This window comes from Alosa pseudoharengus, unplaced genomic scaffold (assembly GCF_046254945.1).
Source record: "Alosa pseudoharengus isolate Yale_2024_CS ecotype anadromous, Long Island Sound unplaced genomic scaffold, YU_APseudo_1.1 YU_APseudo_1.1_scf_14, whole genome shotgun sequence".
Classification (NCBI taxonomy): Eukaryota; Metazoa; Chordata; class Actinopteri; order Clupeiformes; family Clupeidae; genus Alosa; species Alosa pseudoharengus.
This window is the reverse complement of record NW_027468609.1, coordinates 24,934,352-24,956,675: the sequence shown is the minus strand read 5'-3', so window position 1 is coordinate 24,956,675 and position 22,324 is coordinate 24,934,352. Positions and strand designations below refer to the sequence as shown.

Below are 22,324 nucleotides of genomic sequence, written 5' to 3'. Positions count from 1 at the left end.
TGAAGGTTCACTGCTGTTGCGTTGTTTTGCTAGCTAGCTTGTTGGTTTCCTCTGATTACACAGTCCCACTTTCATTTTAATCAGCAGTGGCAGGTTATTAGATTTTTTTCAATGGTTTTCTTTTGTCCTGTGTAGCTTATGCTACCGCGTGGAATATAATAACGATATTTCTATTTATAATCACGGTCACTTAGCATTTCTTCATCATGACTTCTCGGCGACCTGATAGCTTTGACGGCTTAGGTTACAGGGGAAGGGAGGATCCGTCATACGGTGGGGGCTACTCTGGAAGGTCATTCAATAATGCATCTAGTGCTGATCTGCAGCACTGGGTCACGACCCCCCCTGACATCCCAGGTAGCCGAAATTTGCATTTCGATGAACGCACACCACAATTTGAGACGGGCCCTGCTCCTCCGGGGTCAGACGATCCCCAGGCAGCTGCTCCACCATCCGGTAGGTATTATGCGAGAGATGAAACATGGTGCTTTCGATAGGTAGCCTACTGTCAGCTAACTTTAGGTATGATATGAATGTAAATTCATAGAGCCCCATTTGCATACAGCTTTGGAGTGCATGCAAAAACACTTCGATCGTTGTGCAAAGAACGCAACTTGGAAAGGCTACTTAAAACATTGCAAAATGAAAATGTTTCCGCTGCACATTCTTCTGCACCTGCTACCTGCTTCAAGCTGTTCAATTCCAGCACAACACAGTAGCCTATCCAAGTGCACCCGGCTTCCAAGCCTTGGGTTCTGCTATAGCCTAGGCTACTACACTATCTTTAAAGAAGTCTTAGGCCTATTACAATGGCCCCTCCTATTAACACAAACATGTTTGTTTCTAGAACATGTTTGTTTCTTTTGTTTTAGAAGTTTCTATCAAGCTTTTTAAATGGTCAAGTTATCTCAAAGTATGGCATTTTCAATAGAGCAGATAGAGTATGCCAACATATGCTCCATTATGAAGGGCGATTCTGGCAAAGCTTCAAGATTATTTTTCATTAGTATCCTAATAATACAGACAGGGTAGACCAGTTTTCTCAGCAGCTCAGAATAAAGTGATAGTCTTAAACAATTAATGCACAAAAGAAACAACACAAGTTAAACACAACACAAGATAAAAGTAAAACTTGCAGGAATGCACTCAAACTCAGGACCATTTTAACAGTATCCAGTTAACTCCAAGTGGAAAATGCTATTACATTTACAAATAGGTAAGGGCCCTAATTTAAATGATTGGCAAAGTGCAAGTCTTAAATGGGAATTCTGGTGATTGTTCACATACCGGTAGATCTCCGTTTCTCGAGGTCACAAAGTACTCAACAAACAATCGACTTTGCCTAACTTAAGTTGCTGCAGCCAACAGCTAAATCAACCAGGCACCTACAGCACACTCTGGGGGCATGCTGTAGCCGCCTGGCTGCTTTGATTGATGAGTCTGCTCAGTGGGCCCACATATCACACAATAGCTAGCTCATGCACAAGAACTTTGATTGTTGATAGATTTTGCACTTTGCCTGCCATTTCATTTAGGGCCCGTTGTTGGTGAGTCTTTGCTCAATTAGCTGCTGTTTGTTTCCCTGTTTACAGAGAGTTTCTTTACTGTACAGCATGCACTTAACAGACAGGTAGAAGACTGTGAGGAAGAACTAGGTGAATTAGACACAAACTGCTTTGGATTAGAATGGCCAGCTGAATCATTAATAGCAAAGTATTCACTGTAGTAATCCTATCATGGTCATCTTGCTGCATTTTTTTTAAATGGGTGGTAACATTGAGACTTGTATAAGATAGAATCAATGTTTTTGTGTCGTGTCATTGTTGAAAATAAGTCTGAATAGCTACATCTTCAACTGACGGTTAACTAGAAGTGTGCATTACTGTGCACATTCCCTATATGCAGTGTATACGCACAACCAGCGTATTGTCATACAGAAAAAAAATCCCTGCACCACTCCATTTTTCAGGGAATACAAGCTTGCATCGTATCATTGATTCCAATTCAATCCAAGCGGTCTGCTTATCAGGGATAAGGGGGCGGGGATGGGAGCAAATACAACGTTCCCAGATCTGCCGGCGTAACATATATGGGAAGTTTTCAGACACTTTCAAGTTTTCCAAATTTTGTTGTTTCAGATTCATCTTAAAATGGATTAAATTATTTTTTTTCTCATCAATCAACACACAATATTCCACAATGACGGAGCAAAAACAATTTATTAAAAATAAAAGACTGAAATATCCCATTTACATGTAAATATTCAGACCCTTTGTTATGACACTTGGAATTGAGCTCTGGTGGGTTTACAAGGACAGTTATTCCGTTTCCGATTAAACTATTCCGATTGAAATTTTGTGCCATCTGTTTACACGGGGTACATTCTATTCCGATCAGGTGCAGTAGGCAATCCGATTAGATTCAAGATTAGATTAGATTCAGCTTTATTGTCATTGTGCAGAGTACAAGTACAAAGCCACAGATCACAAGACACAGATCTGGGGAAGGATAAAACATTTATGCGCCATTGAAAGTGCCCAAGAGCATGGTAGCCTCCATCATTCTCAAATAGAAGAGATTTGGAACCATCAACAGTCTTCCAAGAACCAACCCAGTCAAACTAAGTAATAGGGGACAAAGGGCCTTTGTCAGACAGGTAACCAAGGACCAAATGGTCACTATGAGACCCAGAGTTCCTTTGTGGAGAGGGGAGAACCTTACAGAAGGACAACCATCAGTGCAGCACTCCACCGATCCAGCCTTTATGGTAGAGTGGCCAGATGGGAGCCATTCCTCACTAAAAGGCACATGACATGCTGCTGGGAGTTTTCCAAAAAGTACCTGAATGACTTTCAGACCATGAGAAGCAACGAAGATTGAACTATTTGGCCACAATTCACAATGGTGTGCGTGGAGGAAACCAGGCGCTGAGCATCACCTCATTAATAACATCTCTACACTCAAACACAGTGATGGCAGCATCATGCTGTGGGGATGTTTTTCTGCGACAGGGACTGGGAGACTAGTCAGAATGGAGGGAAAGATCGATGCTGAAAAATATAGAGCAATACTGAGTGAAAACCTTTTCCAGAGTGATCTTGATCTCGGGCTGTGGCAAAGGTTTGCATTTCAACAAGACAACAACCAAAAGCATACAGTGAAAGAAAACACAGGAGTGGCTTCGGGAAAACTCTGTGAAAGTCCCCGAGTGGCCCAGCCAGAGTTCGGACTTGAACCCAATAGAGCATTTCTGGAGAGACCTGAAAATGGCTGTGCACCGACGCTCTCCAACCTGGTTGACCTTAAATGATTCTGCCAAGAAGAATGGGAGAAACTTTCAAAAGAAAGGTGTGCCAAGCTTGTAGGATCATTCCCAAGAAGACTTAAGGCTGTCATTGGTCAGAAGTTGCTTTAACCAAGTACCAAGTGAAGCGTATGAATACTTACGTAAATGTGATATTTCAGTCTTTTATTATAAGTACATTTACATAACACACCAAAAATGAGAAAATGAATTGAACAAATTTTAAGATGTGTCTGAAACAACAAAATTTGGAAAACTTCAAAGGATCTCAAAACTTTCCATATGCACTGAACGCAAACTGAATTGTCAGTCAAGTCACAGAGATTCAGCAAAGCAATGATTTTATCAGAGTTAAGCAGTTACAATTTGTTGGGATGTCAATTTGGTTATATCTGCAATTTCAGCTAATTTTGTTACCTCAGAGGTATTTCCACCGAAATTTGCTTGATGGTGTCATCACAAAATGTGCTTGTCATTTTAACCTCTTTCTTTGACCTCTTCGTACCAATGGTGTTCAATAAATTAAATGCCGTCATTGAGTGAGTTGCTATTGAACACATGCCGTGTTCAATAAATTAATGCCGTCATTGAGTTAGTTGCTCTTTCCTCCTCCAGTGTACTGTAAGACATAAACAACAAATTGAAACCTCAAACAAAGCAAGTGGCTTTCTGGCTTTCCCTTACGTACACACAGGACCCACAGTATTTGCTTTCTAAGACAAGATATTATCTCCAAAGACAAGACATTACCTTTTTTCAGTTTGGCACTGTTCCACCACATTTCAATGCCCACGCAGAATAAAGTGAACATTATCTGTTCAATCAACATTTCTTCCGATTGACTACTGGTAGTTTGACAGTAAATCTTCCAATTTTGAGAACTGAGGTGAAAATATTAGGCACTGGGAACCACATCAATCTGATAACGCATGTTTCCTTTGTAGACAAATACGTAGGCTCCGTCCCATTTAAACAGATTTCCACTTGGACCGAAAAATCAACTGGGTCCATCACTGCTAATCTATTAGGGTGGGGCTTTATATGATGACAGAAAGAGGAGCACTGTTGAGGCACTTTTGTTAACAACCAAAGAATTTCTGATGACGTCAATAATAAATGACAAGAAAAACGTATTTTAGATTCGTATTGTAGAACGTCATGTAGAGGTGTCCCCCATGATTTAACCTCAGATTAAGGTGAACGCTACAAACACATCAGGTGATTCAAGATGGTCAGCTTATAGTAGAAGCATTTACACATTGATGCTTTAAAAATAAAATGCTGGCGCCATATTTCATGAACTGAAATTAAAGATTGTATAATTTTTCCATGTTTACAAAAAGCATATTTCTCCCAATTATTTGACTGATTATACAGTGTTGTAATTTTTCCTTTGAATCTTTTGGCCTACAAATGAATCTCGGCTATTAATGCAATATTTAATATATTTTCATATTTAGTATTATGTATATGATTTCATTTCCAATAATCTAATTTCGCTTTTACTGTTTTAGAGCAATTAAACAGATTTGCTGGATTTGGCATTGGACTCGCAAGGTGAGTTGTTTATTTCTATAAGTTGTTTATTTAATTTAAGTCTGTATTTGATAGACATACCATCTTACCTTTTCAAATAAAATTTTATATTCAAATGATTTCATCATGTTCGTCTTCATCATGTTCGTCTACCATCATAATGTCACACTGGAAGAGCAGTGATCATATAATCATACCAGTGTCCTGATTCTTTTTTCAGGTTTATACATTTATTTTCAAATATATGGGGTCCAATTTCAAAGTTACTGTAAAAAAAGCCTGAAAATGAAATCCAAGATGCAAATAATGAGCAAAGCTATTTGTGAAACATGTATTTTAATTATGCTTTCAGAATATTATTAAATGAGTAGAACTATTTGTATTTTCTTTACAGTAAAACCGTATTGTCATTAGCCAGTGTTATTATCTATCACTAGACTTTGCATTAAAGATATCATGTTCTAAGTGTGCTTTTTATTCACCCTTCCATCAATTTTTTTATTCAGCCTATTTACAGAAAATGTCCTGGCTCATCCGTGCATTGTATTTCGTCGCCAATGCCAGGTAAGCATCCTTACACCCCAGACTACCCACATAGCAGATCACAAAATTATTATTATGTTTTTAGCTTGTGCATGACCCAAAATCCAAACTATATGTGTCATTCACAAACAGTTACACTGATTATAGTGGAAACTAATTGTTTTAAAAAGGCATTCAGAACATAAACCAATGTTTATAACAATACCAGTGGTAGTAAATGGTTTCTAGAGTGTTGATGAGTACATATTGTGAATGTGGATAAAACAGTGTGATTTTTAAAGGTTAAAAGTTGCAATTGGTAAATAAACTCTTTTGAGAGGTGGATAAACTCTGTTTCTAAACTTTCAGGTGGGTAAACTGCATTTACTTGAGTTTAGCCTCCACTACATCCCTGCTCCCTGTTAGAGGTTTAGGGCATCACCCATTTCCACAATGTTTGTTTTTTAATTGCAGGTTAATTATCACGCACGGAACTATCATCTGTCCCCCTTTACTGCGGTCAGTGTGATGTACAATGTCACCAAAACTCAGGTAATTATACACCACAGATTTGACACTATGACGTTACCAAAACACACATAGTCAACTTTTCAAAAAAGTTTAAAAAACTTTAATAAATAGGCTTAATCATAGTTGATCATGTTAAAATTGCCAACATGTTTTGGCCTTCATCAGGGCAAAATCCATTACAGGGAAGGTGTAAGAGGTAAGATAAGTCAGCTGTTTTACTAACACCAGCTGACGTGGGCAGAGTTAGATAATTACAATCTGATGCGGAATGATGATGTTTCATGATGATGATGTTTCATGTCATGAACGCTAGGTATGTACCGGGGCGGGGGCATGCGTCACCCCTGTCACGAGTGACTTTGTTGATATAAACACTCGACCTGCATGTGCATGTGATGGAAATCCAGGTGCTGAAAGCACGCCTCTGGTGGTCAGTAGAAATGAAATAGAACTTGGGTAGTTAAACGCCACAGATTTGTCCATCATGGCGCCACGAAAAATTTGGGTAGTTAACCCTTAGAACCCTAGACGGTTTTAAGGGCATTTTCACTACGTTTAGTTTGAAGCGTTTATCCTGGTCATACGGTAAGTGCCATACACAATGCTATATATTGTTTTTTTCAGAGTCTAGGCTACCCAAATCTGCAATTTCTTGTATTAATACTTGCATTGATTTAATTTAGATTTTTGAATAATAAAAATACAAAAAGCGTATCATAAAAATTCTTGTATGTTGACATGTATCTCATGTGTAGGCATGGTTCGAATTACGGGGGGTATTGGGGGGGTCCGACTCCCCTAGATGAGACTTAATAATAGTTTGGGGGGTACTGAAAAAAAATTAATACAATTTAATGTTATCCTATATTGCATGTAATGTATTACCATCACATACCAACAATTCAGGATATAATCTAATGAAATACGATTTTCAAACCCTTACCCCCATTGGGCTGTAGGCTACCATTTCAGTTAAGACTGTTCTTTGCTATGATATAATACTGACGAATTAAAACAAATGCACAGTGTAGGCTGCAAACGCCTGATATACGAATGAATTGACAAGTGGTGACCAACTGGCCATACATTTGTCTAATATTTCACTGCCTTTGTAACATATTGATAGCCAACCTTAGAAAAACATTGAGTAGCAAGATCGCTATGGTTTAAACGGAGGTCTCCCTTCCACTCAGCGGCCACGACCATCGCTGCTGCTTAGCTTAAAAATCAGGCCTACAATCACACGCCATAGGAGGAGTTCCATAGATACTGTATACTGACACGGGGAGATGTTTAATGATTTTATTTCATTCTTAATGTCTTAACAAGAGGGAATCTGCACTAATATTCAAGGAATTTCGCATGTAGATGGTTCTCAACCTTTTTTAAGCAAATGTCCATACACCCATAATTGCAACGTTACCTGCAGTTTGTTTGAAACGCCAATTAATCAATTGGACCTGAAATGTCTTTCCTCGTTGCCATTATTAGAGATCAGCCTTTCTTAAAGGCGTATTGCTGCACAAACGTTTTGTGATAGAACACCAATGAATGTCGCGGATTTTCAGAAATCAAATTAACTGTGGCGCGCAATTTTACGCACAGGGCGCACCTTGAAACAGTGTTTACCCAAATTCAACCCTTCCCAACGTGCAAGGTATATTGTGCTTGCTAGTATAATTACAGTAGTTTCTTTTAACTTGTCGAGCAGCCAGCCACGGTCATATGACCTATATTTCGAAGGAAAATTGACTGTGAACCACAAGTGTGAAATCATAAGCCTATATAAAATGGAGAGTGACGTCACCAGTCGAAATAGCTGTACCCCCCGAAGCTCTGTGTGTAGGGAGACTTTGGGGCTGAGCAATTTACAGACATATGTGGTGTGTGCCTTACAGAAAAAAATGCCATTTTTTTTATTTAGTAATGAAAAATGACCTTTCTGCGCTCCATATCTGTGACACAAACTGATCTGACCTGACTTGACCCGAGTTTGCGTATTAGCCTGTGTGTGCACTCATGATGATTAAGTCCGCACACTAGAGCTCCATTAATTGATGTCAGGTGTTCAATTAGTATAAGTATGGGCTGCTAGGTACCTGTCTTATGTCTGAGGATGGGCAGTGTGTCCCAAAACGTCACATGTGGTGAATAAAAAGAAAAAATTAATGGAGCTCTTTTTGAGTCCAGCCTACTTTTTTAACATTTAGATATGCGCACCTTTTTCTACATTATTGCACTCATGATGATTCTCTACAAAAACTTTTTACTGCATTGCCATGAACAGAGTATAGGCAAAAAAGGTGTTTCTTTGTCAAACAAATTGGGATGCAATGTGAGCCTTGAATTGGATGCCATACAGGAATTTGCTAGGATCTCAAAACTGGATTATGAGCATGCTTTGCCATAGAGAAACACATGATAGCGTTGGATTATAAACATGCATTGCCACAAAAACACACAAAAACGTGGGGTAAGTTGAGCTATATGAAGTTATTATTTTGCTGTCACTTCGTCTGTTATAACCCAGAAGGATGTACTTGGTATCAAATGGTAGCTCTGTGTCTCCTCTTTCATCTGACATGTGTGGCATATATATCCGATCATGGGTTCTCGAGCAATTCAAACGAGAGTAATGGGTGCGCAGGTGAACGCAGAGGAGTATAGACTATACATATGATGCAATTTGATTTAATTTCATGATTTCTTTTCATTTTCATACTTGATCGTAGTGCGTAGTCTCGTTGGAGATTCCTTCTTCAGCTCTGTCACGCATTAAAGGTTTCAACTTGCTGCGATGGACAGTTCCGGAGCAATGTAACAGAGAAGAACGGGTGTGCTTTTTTTGACGCACTTTGCGTCAATCGGGTTCTGAGGGTTAAATGCCACAGATATGTACATCATGTGACAATTTTTCTCTGTCTTTTCTGTATATTACTCCTATGTGCTCTTATGCGCTTTTGTGTTATTGTATTGTATAGTATTGTATTGCATTCAACTAAATATATTCAATTGTATGTTCTGAAGAACATTGTTAAACTGGAGCCATGTCATCTTGTTCTACTATATGCATATAAAATGGCGGTGACAATAGTGTGTACATTTACTTTTTTCTCCAATAGGGTCCAAAAGCTTTATGGAAAGGAATGGGTAGCACTTTCGTAGTACAGGGAGTTACTCTGGGAACAGAGGGAATCATAAGTGAATGCACTCCCTTACCAAGGTATTGACAGACTTCCATATTGTATTTGCCCTTGCTATGGGATTTTCTATTTCAGAAATACTATACTCACAATAGCCATTTTTTTTTCTTCTGTTTTGTCATGTAAGAAGCCCAAAAACAAATCTGATTAAATCTTCTATTTTTTTTTTCTTTCTAACTTAAGGACCTTTCTTGTCCATTTGTCAGACCAATAGAGATTGTAATCAGTGTTTTTGCATTCACAGAGAATTGTCCCACAAGTGGAACCCCAAGCAAGTTGTTGGACACCTCGTGCTTAAAGGGTAATTTCCTTGGCTTTACTTGTGATATGAATTGACTCCTGACCTTAGCACTCACACATGGAGTTTGCTAAAAAATAACTTTCCATACTCAAATAGAAAGAAAGAAAATGGTCAGTGTATCAGTTTTTTCACCTTTCTGCAGAACTGGGCAATTTTACGAGCTCTGTGTGTGTGACCTTGGGGTTTTTTCTCCAAGTTTATCAGATTTATTGTCATGCTGGATTGCATCTGTGGTTATGGTTTGTTTTATGTTTTTTTTTTTCTCTCAGTCTGACGTACATTGTTGCCATGCCTTTCTACTCTGCAAGTCTCATTGAGACTGTTCAGGTCAGTATTCAGTGAAATATGCCTTCTGGTTAATGGTCAATAGCAATATCATCAGTCCCCAAAAAATGCAAGTGCTTTGGGTCCTAGTTCATGTAATTTCAGATATACACAGGAGAGGTGTTAGATTCCTTGTACTGTTGGTAGGGGTATATCCCACAGTGACCAATCCAATGAACAACCAAGATTATTTAACATTACACAACACAGGACACAACAATGATGCATGGCTGTGACACCCCTCATTCACGGTACCACACACACTGTCAGTAGCCTGAATGGCAAACCAAAGCAACAATAACAAAAGCATCTACAAAGCAACCTTCGTACGCAAAAAATCAGCATCATTTACAGAGCAGCCTTTGTGAGCATTTCTCTGGAGTTATCAATAGGTACCTCCCAATCACGTGTTTTGCTGAATTAGGCCCACAATAATTAAATTATTTGCTGTGTGTGTTTGTGTGTGTGTGCGTGCGTGTGTGTGTGTGTGTGTGTGTGTGTGTGTGTGTGTGTGTGTGTGTGTGTGTGTGTGTGTGTGTGTGTGTGTGTGTGTGTGTGTGTGTGTGTGTGTGTGTGTGTGTGTGTGTGTGTGTGTGTGTGTGTGTGTGTGTGTGTGTGTGTGTGTGCAGAGCGAGATCATTCGGGACAACCCGGGCATCCTGGACTGTGTGAAGGAGGGCGTGGGCCGGGTCATGGGCCTCGGCGTGCCGCACAGCAAGCGCCTGCTGCCCCTGTGGGCCCTGGTGCTGCCCACCGCGCTCCACGGCATCCTGCACTACGTGGTCAGCTCCGCCGTGCAGAAGCTCGTGCTGGCCCTGCTCCGTCGCCGCCGCTCCCCCTCCTCTTCCTCGCCGGCCGCCGCCTCCTCGCCGCCACTGTCCCCGTCGAAGAGCAACGGCGCCCCGGGCCAGGCGGACGCCGTGCAGAGCATGCTGGACGCCTACTTCCCCGAGCTCATGGCGAGCTTCTGCGCCAGCCTGGTTGCCGACGTGCTGCTGTACCCGATGGAGACGGTGCTGCATCGGCTGCACATACAGGGCACGCGCACCATCATCGACAACACTGACCTGGGCTTCGAGGTGCTGCCCATCAACACGCAGTACGAGAGCGTGCGCGAGTGCGTTGGCGCCATCCGCCGCGAAGAGGGCACGCTGGGCTTCTACAAGGGCTTTGGCGCCGTGCTGGTGCAGTACTCGCTCCACGCCGCCGTGCTGCAGATCACCAAGATGATCTACTCCACCCTCCTGCAGAACGCGTGAGAAGCGGAGAGACGAAGTTAGAGGTGGAGGTTGAGGTGAAAGAGAGGGAGTGAGAGAGAGAGAGAGAGAGAGACGAGACGAGAACAAGAATAAGAATGTGTCAAGACCGACACAGTGCGGTACGCACCCACACACTTGGCACATACAGAGAATATGCAGATGTTGCCTCCAAAGTTTACCTTCTTAAACACCGAGACACTGTCTGAGCGCGATTCCACTGAGTGTGTGAAGGGGGTGTTACTATTTGTTGTTGTTGTTTTTTTCATCTTGGCTTTGATTGGTGATGGGTTCATTCCAGATGAGACTCTTGATGTGAATTCTTCATTTGTGCGTACATGTAATTTTCAGAAAATGAAGGTATTCAACTAATCCACATGCACATGCACTGGTTGAAGTTTAGAGGATGCTTTGTATCTGCAACACTGGCTCTGATTCCAAAGGCACTGACTCAATGCATGACATCTCCAGTCAAATATCTATGTCTAGTAATATGGCAAATCTAACAAGTCCACCAAAACTGGAGTATATGTGCTCTCAATGTATAGCCTTGGCTCTTTTGACTCTTTCAAACATATAGTGCTCTGTAAATTGTCTTTCAACACTGACCACATACACATGCTTTCTAATCCTCCAGTCTTTTCAGCAAAATCCTCTTTTTCCTCTTTGATCAGTTTGGAGTGAATGTTGCTTTTGGGTTAGATGCGTGCGAACACTTGAGAATGGACTGTGCCAATTTGCCCTAGATAGATTTGTATACAGATTGTACAGAAAAAAACTATATATACAAATAGTGTAAATGTCTTTAAATTATTATTTGCACCTTAGTGGAAATGTGTGATAAGTCAAGTTGTCTAAATGTGTTTGCATCCACAAGGATTTGTGTCAGACCTACTTGTGTCATATAAAAATGTATAACATGCAAAGATGGAATAAAGCAAACTAAAGCACTTCTTAGAGATGGGGTTTGGCGTTCTGTGATTTTAAAAGTGAGACACTGCACAATCCCCCTCTCGGTGAGAAAGAGCTTGTTTTTTTTTTAGTCATTCATTTGTTTGTTTCTTTTCTTTAATTGTATTTCATGCCACATGCACTTCTATCTTGATCCTGTTATCTTTCTTCGGGTAGAAACTAAGAGGTAACGCCTGTGGGAGGTTCCAACTCTCCACTTACTATAGATCTGGCTTTACAGATGTTGGGGATTTCTACATTATACTTTTATCTGGTTAACTTGGAAATCAATGGTTTAGGAGACAGCCCCTTGCTCTCATTTGCTGATACATTATGCCCTTCCATCTGCAGCAATGTTTAGTGATCAACATCAGCATTAAAGTTACGCTCTCAAACCTGGACATCTTTTTTAAGACTTATTAATTTCACCTCTTACTTACCAATCATATTATAACAGCCTAAGCATGCAGCTCTTAATATCCTGTGTACTAATCTGCCAGCATGGCTTTAGGAAGTGCCAGTTTGGTGAACAGTTTTTGTCATTAGTTAACTGTTAGCGCTCTGTAAATGTCTAACTGGGGCTTAAATAACATATTTATTCTAATATTTTGAGAAACTGATTTTGGGGTTTTCATGAGCTATAAGCTGTAATCATAATAATTTAGGTGGGAAAAATGAACTATTACACGATATTCTAATTTTTTGAGACCCACCTGTACATCATCAAAAGGCAGTGAATGAAATGCCACAGATTTGCTCGTGGCTGCTTGTGACACTTCTGACGCTGTTAATATACCTTTTTTTACTTTTCCCATATAGGGTGGAGTTTTCTACATTTTACGTAGTGACATCTGGCTATCTTTGAAACGAATTGCCTTGTGATGCATCCGCTTATACTCACACATTTATAGAAATTTGTTCTACTATCTGCAGCATCCATCAGTGATTCGCAATGTCTTAAAATTCAATTCACACACCTGAGCACCTTCCTTAAGCAATCTCATAGCATGCGGTTAAAAAAAACATGCTCAAAAAGTGATTTGTGCAGTCGTTATCTGTCTGTGAATGTCATGCTGTAACTTCAGATATGCGTCAAATAATTTTCCCTCGTACCAATAGCAAACTGCTTATCAGTCTATTGCTTCAATAAATGGACATAATTTGTCAACAAGTGACTGATGTTAGAGAACCTCCAACAAACAAAAAAGAAATCTGTTATTTTCTTGTGATAAGATGTTAAATGTAAGTATAAGTAAAGAAATGTCAACTATAGCCCACCATTTAATTAAAATGGAGCCAGGTCACTTCTTTTGAATACTAGGGTATAGGACCATTTTGTTTCACCAATGTTTCATGGACCCAGTCTAAGTATGATATTTTGTAGTCACATAAAGCTGGTACAGTTGACATAGGCCTAGCTGATGCAGAAAAGACTAAGGTTTGTGTAGCTGCATCTCTCCTTGTTAACACCCTCAAAGTGGAGTTATCACAATTACATGTATTAGCAGCTTTATATATATATATTTAAACAAATTTGTGGGATAGCCCACTCAGTCACCTTCCCTCACATCACCTACAGTAATATGGCCAATCAAAACTCTGCAGTCAAAATTTGCGTGCCATTATATAATTGTTCAAACTTCAGATTTCTCATCACCATGATTCTTTGGTTGCACACCAAATTTGGTGAAAAAAGGCACTTCAACTGACACAAATTAATATATCATGAATGGCTTAAGCATGACATTTTGAAAATGTGGGAATGCTCACAGATGGATCACCTCAAAGGTTCCTGTTGGCTGTTCCTGTGGGTTGCACAGCCAAACAAACGTTAATATAACAATAACCAATAGTAAAATGCCAATTCATAATGTCATAGTGTTATACCAATTTCAAGCAAATTCACATCCATATTTACAAAACTGCATACACATAAAATAGGCCTATAAGCCTAGTCCTTAAATTCTTTTGAATAAGATGTAGGACAGTGGTTCTCAAACTTTTTCTGTCATAGTGTTGCTTTAGAGGTAGGGAATTTTCAAGCCCCACCTGAGCCCATCATCCTGGCAAAATCTTAACGTTAAAATATTATTTTCGCATTTTGGTTCCATGTTACATTTACCGTCTCGGTCTGCTCAATCAATTTATTTTGTTTTGAATCTATTATCTTCCTTGTCAAAATAGAAAAGCGAAGATACAAAAACATTTCCTATTCATTGTACCCCACCTGTCACCCACATTTTGAGATCCACTGATATAGGGTAATCTACTGTTACCAAAAATGCAATATTTCAAGATAACACACTTTTCTTGGAAATGAAAATATTAATATTGTGCATGCAGTCAGTGGTGAATTAGCTCAGTTCTAAACAGTGCTCTAGGTTGAATGAATCAGTGTTCCCATGGAATGTGAATGCGAAAGTATCCTATTAAATTGTTCTGTTTATAAATGTAACAATAAACAAATCTGTGTTTCCAATGTGTCAGCTGTAATGTGTGTCTGTGTCGTGAGCATGCTTTATACGTCAATTTAATTTCTCTACAAGTTCAAGTTCAAGTTACTTTATTAGTACCCATAGGTAGATTTTGTTTGCAGTAGAGTCCTCATACACACATATGAGAAAGACAGACAGAGGCACAAATCCCACATCATTCAACTTCTTACAAGTCCAGATCATAAGATATTGAAGTGAACTAAAATACAAACAGTAAAAAAATACTATGACTTATTCCTCAGTGTAATGGCTGCAGGAACTAAACTGTTTTTGAAATGTTTTGTTCTACACCTTGGGATTGTGAACCTGCGACCAGAGGGGAGAAGCTGAATGGGAGTGTGGAAAGGGAGTGGAATGTGAAATGGGAACTGTCATTTAAAATTGAACTATGAGTTTTAGATGTCTTGTATACAAGGTTTCCAAATTGACCTGTGGCTCACCAATCAGCCTGCTAGACTTCTTAACTATTTCATTGAGTGAGCTCTTGTTTTTCAAAAGAGAGGTTCCTAAACCAGGGGGGTAGTCGTGGCCTACTGGTTAGGGCTTCAGGCTTGGAACTGAAGGGTTCCCGGTACGATCCCCGAACGTGCCCTTGAGCAAGGAACCTCACCCATCACTGCTCCCCGAGCTCCGCTGTAGCAAGGCAGTTCACTACTCCGGGTTAGTGTGTGCTTCGCCTCACTGTGTGTTCACGGTGTGCTCTTTGTGTTCACTAATTCACGGATGGGGATCAAATGGAGACCAAATTCCTTGTATACGCAAGTATACTTACCCGGCCTAGCAACCTGATTTACATATTTCCATAGCACAATCAAGAGTATTATTCACAAGCGCACTTAACATATTGCTCAAACCCAGGCAGTGATAGGTCAAGTTTGCAGTGATTAACCTTGTAAGGTGTGCACATTCTTCTCATTCTTCTCTGTTGGATTGCTCACAAAGTTCTAATCACACTGATATCACATGCATATCACCTGACAGAGCACAAGCTTAGCTTTCCGATAGTATTAGATAATAGTTGCTCTGATAAATGCATGTGATAAACATGAATTTACATGAAATCATATTTATATTCTGCACATTATCTGCGATGGGTGAAAAATGCAAATTGCACACCCATTCTTCTCTGTTGGATTGCTCACGAAGTTCTAATGCACTGATATCACATGTTGGATGTGATGGGGGCTTCCAAATCAAATCAAGAAAGTATCAAAATTCTAATGTATTCTTCATCGGCTATGGCTCCTGACTGATAGATAGATACTGTTATATGTATACCTGGTTTAACAACTACCACATGTTTATCCCATGTAGTCTAAGGCCTAGGCTATGGGCCCTGTGTGTCTGCCAAGGGGCCAGCACTAAAAGATTGTGCTGATACATGAAAAGCAGGGAGTCAAAAATGTTGAAAGCCACTTGTTGAAAACCACTTGTTTCTGTGTAGCCTATAGACAGGCCCATACTTGACAAGCCACTCCTTTCTCAGAGCATATGCTTTCTCTGTCAATGATCTGCAGCTTTTCTCAAACTATGGGCTATCTCGACAAGAGGATTGATTAAGCCTACTGGTCCGTAACCGCGATGTTAAGTTAGGCTAGGCTATGTGCTTCAAACGTCTGATCAGCAAGATTGAATTGTATTATGGAACCGCGGACTGAGAGAAAAATAAACTAAAAGTTTCCCCAATTAGGTGATATTTCTTAATTTGGTGTCATCGATGTGTGTTTTTTATGTTCTTCACAGAAAATGAGTTCAAAAGCACTTTTGCACACCTCGTTTTTGGGACAGGTGCGTGTGACCTTCCTCATGTGAATTCAATAGGTCTGACCGAAACGTGTGACCGAATAGTTGTGAAATAAAGTATAGCATGCGTAATGGACAGTGTGGGGGACTTCTTCAACAAGCTTCACAGAAAATGAGCCAAGTTCAATGAGTTTGAGTTAGAAAAAATAATAAAAAGCATATTATTTTTTTTAGCAAATATTGAAAACACCTTATGGTTAAAGTCACCCACCCAACCTGTAGATCTTGATGCAGCCTGAAGGCTGCATATCAATTTACTGCAGTGAATGTCAATGTCAATGTCATGTCAATGTCATATCAATGTCAATTTTATTTATATATAGCGCATTTACAGACGGCTTAGCCGCACCAAAGTGCTTCACAATAAAGTGCAATAAATAAAAACAGGAAGGCACAAAAACAAAAAGGGCTACAGTTAAAATAAATGAAGAAATGCAGAAAGAAGAACATTTAAAACTAATCACTGGGGCATAAAGGGAGACACTAGCCAGTGAAGGCAAGTGAAAAGAGGTGGGTCTTTAAAAGGGACTTAAAAACATTTAGAGACTGAGCTGAACGGATGTGGAGGGGGAGGCAGTTCCAGAGTCTAGGGCTGCCACTGAAAAGGCTCTGTCCTCCCTGGTTTTCAGCCTGGCCCTGAGTTCTTCCAGCCGCAGTTGGTCTGTTGACCGTAGTGCTTTGGAAGGGGAATGGTGGTGGAGAAGATCAGACAGGTAGGTGGGGGCCAGACCATGGAGAGGTCGCTTTATTCTGCTCCGTCTTTCACTTCATATACACAATGCTGCCTTAACCCGAATGGGTAAGGGTATAATCTTAAATAAATCTTGTCACTAGTGAAGTTTCATGGAAAACGACCTTGTTATCATTATACTCTAGGCCAACCTATGAAAAAGTGGAATGCGTGGGAGACTGGGAGTTATAATGAAACATGATTTGACTCATCTCTCTAATTCTGTGTGCGTGTTGACTTTGAAGTTACCTAATGTCAATGTAAAGTCCCATGTTGTCAAATTATGAATGAGCTGAGACTTGCCTATATAAGATACTTGGTGCAAGATGGTGTGTATACTTGCAAGATGGCCTTCCTACACTTTACAGGTAACAACAATTATTCAGCTGTGTGGTTTTGATTTATCATCGGGAAAAGAAAGTGTTTTCCTTAGGGAGACAGGGGCTGGTTGGCACACTTTTCATTCTCTGTTATATTTCTCCGTCTATACCATGCATTAAAACTGTGTGTTTAAGTGAAATCTGTGTGATTAAGTGAAAGCTTGGGATCTCAGCTAAAATAGGTATTAATTATCAAAAAAGTAACCTTGTTTTGAGCTATATGATTAGCGGTGTTGTGCACTTGTGCCAACCTGCCAGGCACAGGGTTGGTTGGCACATGTAGTCGGGATTGGTTGGAACACCTATGTTAAAGTCCTTTGCAGTACTCATTTTGCTTTTGTTTGAAGTGCTCATCTATATCACTGCCCGTAAGGCTTTGCTGTCTTTCTTGTGTGTTTTTCTTCAGTAGAACCCACTGCCAAGATCAATTTGGTTCCTACCGATTTTTGTAAATGTAAAATTATGTTCAGTAATTACAATAACAAGGTTAAAATAAAGATTGATGATGTTTGTATGTGTAAAATACACAGTTTATAGATTTGTCACAAAATAGCCACAGGGAATGTATATGCCAACCAACCCCAAAATCAGTGGGCCAACCTGCATCCACGTTTGGACACTCCTCGGCACTGAATGAAATAACCATTGGACTTCTTGTGACTACTTTTAACTGTGACTGTTTCAGGTTACCTGAGTCTGCTCGTGGCGTTTTATTATACCTCACCGAGCGCTTCCACAAACTTGACAAAAGAGCAATGTCAGTGTCTGACGGACATGCAACCTGACGCGGATAACATACCCAGGGCTCAAATGGATGTGAGTGATACTTTTTAAATTAATTTGTTGCTCCTTAACACATATATTCTCTACTCACGGTTGCAACTTGCACCAATGCAAAGTTAACATATTTGTGTGCAATTCTGTGTTCGATGGTATTTAGATTTTTACGAAGAAACTCAAGATGGATATATGTGACAACGGACCTGATGTCCATGATGCCTGCATTTTTCATCACATTGGGGAAAGGGATGTAGGCTCATGGCCTCAAAATTCTACAGAGCAGAAGGAGCTGAATAAAGTACTGATGCATCTCCATACGATAAAGGAGGTAGGCCAATAGGTCATCACTCTTAGCCTATTGTGACGTTTTGTTAAATGGTTTATAGAAATGAGTAGGCCTAATGTTACACTATGTCCTAACAGGATCTGAGCGAGCGACTGTCCTACACTTGAATCCGTTAAATATGCCCTTCAGGATGCGATGCGAGCAAACATTAGCGATAAAATCCGTTAAATTACATTGTTTTCAATTAGAGTGTCCTGACTGCATCAACGCAAGCAGCGCGATGCAACGCGACGTTTTGAGAGAACTTTTGTCGGACGCCCAGTTTCTATGTTCTTTCTGTCGCTCGCGTTGCTCTGCATGAGAAATATGACGCAATAGAAAGGCATAGGCTATTTGATGGATTCAGTGTCAGACAGACACACAAGACAGTCGCTCGCCCGGATCCTAGGACATGGTTTAATGGCTAGACATACTAGCACTTATAGGCTATGATACAGTCTACAAAATATGAAAAAAAATGAATAAATGTAAAAAATGTCACAAAACATTTCTAATCTTACAGAGCAAAGAGACATGCAAGGGAATCACAGTCAAGAATCACAAGGCAAAGCAAAGTCAAAGCAAACGCAGCCGGCGCCGAGTCAAACGATTTGTTGCTTGTTGGTGCTTATTCATTTCAAAACAATTCAACTGTCAGTGATGATAGCGCTTCAAGAGGTTGGAACGACTAACAACATAGCCTGACATCTGCCCCAGCAAAGGGGCAGTGCTCGCGCTGTGTGTGTGTGTGTGTGTGTGTGTGTGTGTGTGTGTGTGTGTGTGCGCCGTGTGCGTGCGTGCGCGTGTGTGAGAATGTCTGCGCCTGTGTGTAACCTACGCACAGGCGCAGACTGGGTGTGTGCGCCCATAAAGATGTGTTGGTTTTATGTGTCAATAAATTATTTTCTTTATTGTGTTATTAAAATAAAATGCTGTCAACTGAATTCTCTGCATTCCACTTTTATTTATTGAAAAAGCCATTCACACCGAGAACGATACGGGGTAGCTTTAAAGCACTCTCTCAAGTCCAACTCATTGACTGACAGGCATATATTTGTGTCCTTGAGAAATAGAGTAATAAAGGTAATTAGGGCAGCTAAATCGAACTTCTTTGTTGACCTCATACGGGACGCTAAGGGTAATCATAAACAAGTCTGGGACTGTCTGCATAAACTAACAGGGAAAGGACATAATAAAGCAACAAAGCAGCTGGAGATCAAAGACAATGGTATCCCTATATAAGGAACCTGCTGAAATAGTGACTATTCTTAATAGCCATTTTGTCAATTCTGTGAGATTGACTGTGCATAGTCCCATAAGTGGTCCACTACACTTCTTACCAATTGATGTATCACAGCCAGTCTTTACTCTGACTGAAATTTCTGAACCCAAGGTTAAGTCTATAATTACTTCTATTAAGAACTCCAAATCAAAAGACATATTTTGGATTGGATTCCATGTTTTTAAAGAAACATGCTGCCTCCTTCACAGGGCCTGTTACTAAAATCATAAACACCTCTTTTAAAGAGGGAAAATTCCCAAACGACTGGAAGTCAGCCATTGTTGTGCCAGTGTATAAATCAGGAGATACAACTGATATGAATAACTATAGGCCAATTAGTATTTTACCCATCATGTCTAAGATCGCTGAAAAATGTGTGGCTGAGCAAATGACTGAGCATTTTAACAGTAGTCCTTTTAAACTGCACCCCATGCAATTTGGCTTTAGAGTCAATCACTCCACAGAGACAGCTAATTGTTTCTTTGTGGAAAACATTAAATCAAAATTGGACAAAGGAGGCGTAGTTGGAGCAATTTTCTTAGATCTGAAAAAAGCTTTTGACACGGTCAACCATGAAATACTTATCCACAAGATGTCTTATTTTAATTTCTCATCCAGTGTTACTGACTGGATGAGATCTTACCTGTCAAGGAGAGCTCAGTGTGTGAGAGTTAGTGGTGAGACATCACCACCCCTGAGGAACGAACTTGGTGTACCCCAGGGATCTGTCTTGGGCCCTATTCTGTTCAGCATCTACATAAATGACCTGCCATCAGTGTGCACTGGATGTGAGGTACAGATGTATGCTGATGATACAGTCATATATGTTCATGCAAAAACTAAAGCCCAAGCTGCTGCCAAGCTCAGCGATACAATGGTACATGTACGTAAATGGCTTACTTGCTCTCAGTTGTATCTCAATGTTAAGAAGACAGTCTGTATGTTTTTTAGCAAAAGCAACACTGTATCTCACTGTGAACCCAATGTCTGTGTGTCTGGGGAGGTCATTCAAACAGTTACACAGTTTAAATATCTGGGCCTTATTCTTGACTATACTCTATCATTTAAACATCAAGTGAGAAAGGTAGTGCAAACAACCAAATATAACCTAGAGAACTTTAGGTATATAAGGAACTGTTTGACGACACCTGTAGCAAAGCTATACATGAATACTATGATAATCCCTCACCTAACATATTGTATGACAAGCTGGACCCAGGTATGTAACACAACATTAAGGCCTATTTTATCTCTCCACAAACAAGCACTTAAAGTCTTGGACAAAAAAAACAAACTTTATCACCACTGTAACATTCTTAACAAATATAACCTACTCAGTTGGGAAAATATTTTAAAACACAGTGATGCATGCCTAATTTTTAAAATCATTAATGGGAAGGCTCCCCCTCCACTCAGCACTTTTATACAGCAAAAGTCATCTAGCAGCAGAACCACAAGGTCTGCCTTAAGAGGGGACTGTGTAGTCCCTCTTAGGTCCAGTTCCTTTGGCCAATTATGTTTTTCTGTGAGAGCCTCTAAACTATGGAATCAATTGCCAGTGGACATTAGAAACTCCACCTCTCACCATATATTCACACACCATCTTAAGGACTGGCTTTTGAGCATACAAAAATGTGAGCACTTCTCATAATACATTAATGTTGGTCTGCCTCTATAGTTTAGCTGTCCTGTAACCCATGGTGTATGAATGATATAGATAGATGGATAGGTGGTTACTTTATTGATTCCTTAAGGGTTGTATGGCTGTATGGTTATATGTCTTATGTTTTAAATGTTTTATTGGAGCTAGTATTATGGCATTATGTTCTATTGCTGTATGCCAATTGCTACGTGATTTAATATGTTTTTTAGCCACCATGTGCCTAGTATAACATCTTGCCAATGGACTACAGTTGAAAATTAGCCTGCTGGCTAACACTGGCACATTTACAGAAATGTTGATCAATGTGCACTGTCCTTTAAATAAATAAATGAAAAAATAAATGAAATGTCTGTGTTGTTAAAAACATTCCACAATGTTTTCACCTGTGGCTTACTGCATTTCTGCATGGTTTTAATTACGTATTTTACAGGGAATTACGTAAATGGGTGGTATTATGTAATCAAAATGTAGGCTATTTTTAAAATCTTTACACTTACCCCCCCCCCCCCCCCCCCTTTTGAAAGCAGATGCCTTGTAGATTATTTTGGTACCAATATTGACTTTGTGATGAACTGTCAAAGAGTGGCAAGGGTATAATGATAGTCATTTATTTTGTCTTGGAATCACAACTGAGGCCCACTACCAGGTTGTGAATCTGTATCTCAAAGTAGATCAATATAGAATGAAATATGAGTAGGCTAGCCTACTTTAGACCATTATTTGCCAAGATATGCTCATTCGTTTTGTAAAATGCCCTATGGAAACTCATAGGACTTTTGGTTACCCAAAATGCATACTAAAAATAAAAGGCTTACTGTGTGGCAACCTCTTGGTGTAGAAGCATAATCCTGGTCAAATGAAAGGTAACACTTTGAAGTTTCGCCAGGGGTTCTGATAACCCCAAAACAGGAAAAGTTGGGAAGTTTTGTAAAATGCAA

At 39.9% G+C, this 22,324-nt stretch overlaps 1 protein-coding gene across 1 annotated transcript; it reads left to right on the top strand.

Moving 5' to 3' along the window:
- Position 1: 1 nt before the first annotated feature.
- slc25a46 (solute carrier family 25 member 46) lies at positions 2 to 11,938 on the top strand. The gene is made up of 8 exons (XM_076284332.1): positions 2 to 456; positions 4,819 to 4,861; positions 5,347 to 5,404; positions 5,837 to 5,914; positions 9,016 to 9,116; positions 9,341 to 9,397; positions 9,667 to 9,724; positions 10,351 to 11,938. Exons 1-8 carry the CDS (start codon positions 207 to 209, stop codon positions 10,978 to 10,980), a joined length of 1,275 nt encoding a protein of 424 aa, XP_076140447.1. The 5' UTR covers positions 2 to 206; the 3' UTR covers positions 10,981 to 11,938.
- The last annotated feature ends 10,386 nt before the right edge of the window (positions 11,939 to 22,324 follow it).

Bases quoted from the DNA above. Each gene is read 5' to 3' on its own strand.
- slc25a46 (XM_076284332.1), top strand. From the start codon at position 207: ATGACTTCTCGGCGACCTGATAGCTTTGACGGCTTAGGTTACAGGGGA. The intron at 5,405-5,836 runs GTAAGCATCCTT...TTTTAATTGCAG, and splicing joins TATTTCGTCGCCAATGCCAG to GTTAATTATCACGCACGGAA. The intron at 9,117-9,340 runs GTATTGACAGAC...TTGCATTCACAG, and splicing joins GAATGCACTCCCTTACCAAG to AGAATTGTCCCACAAGTGGA.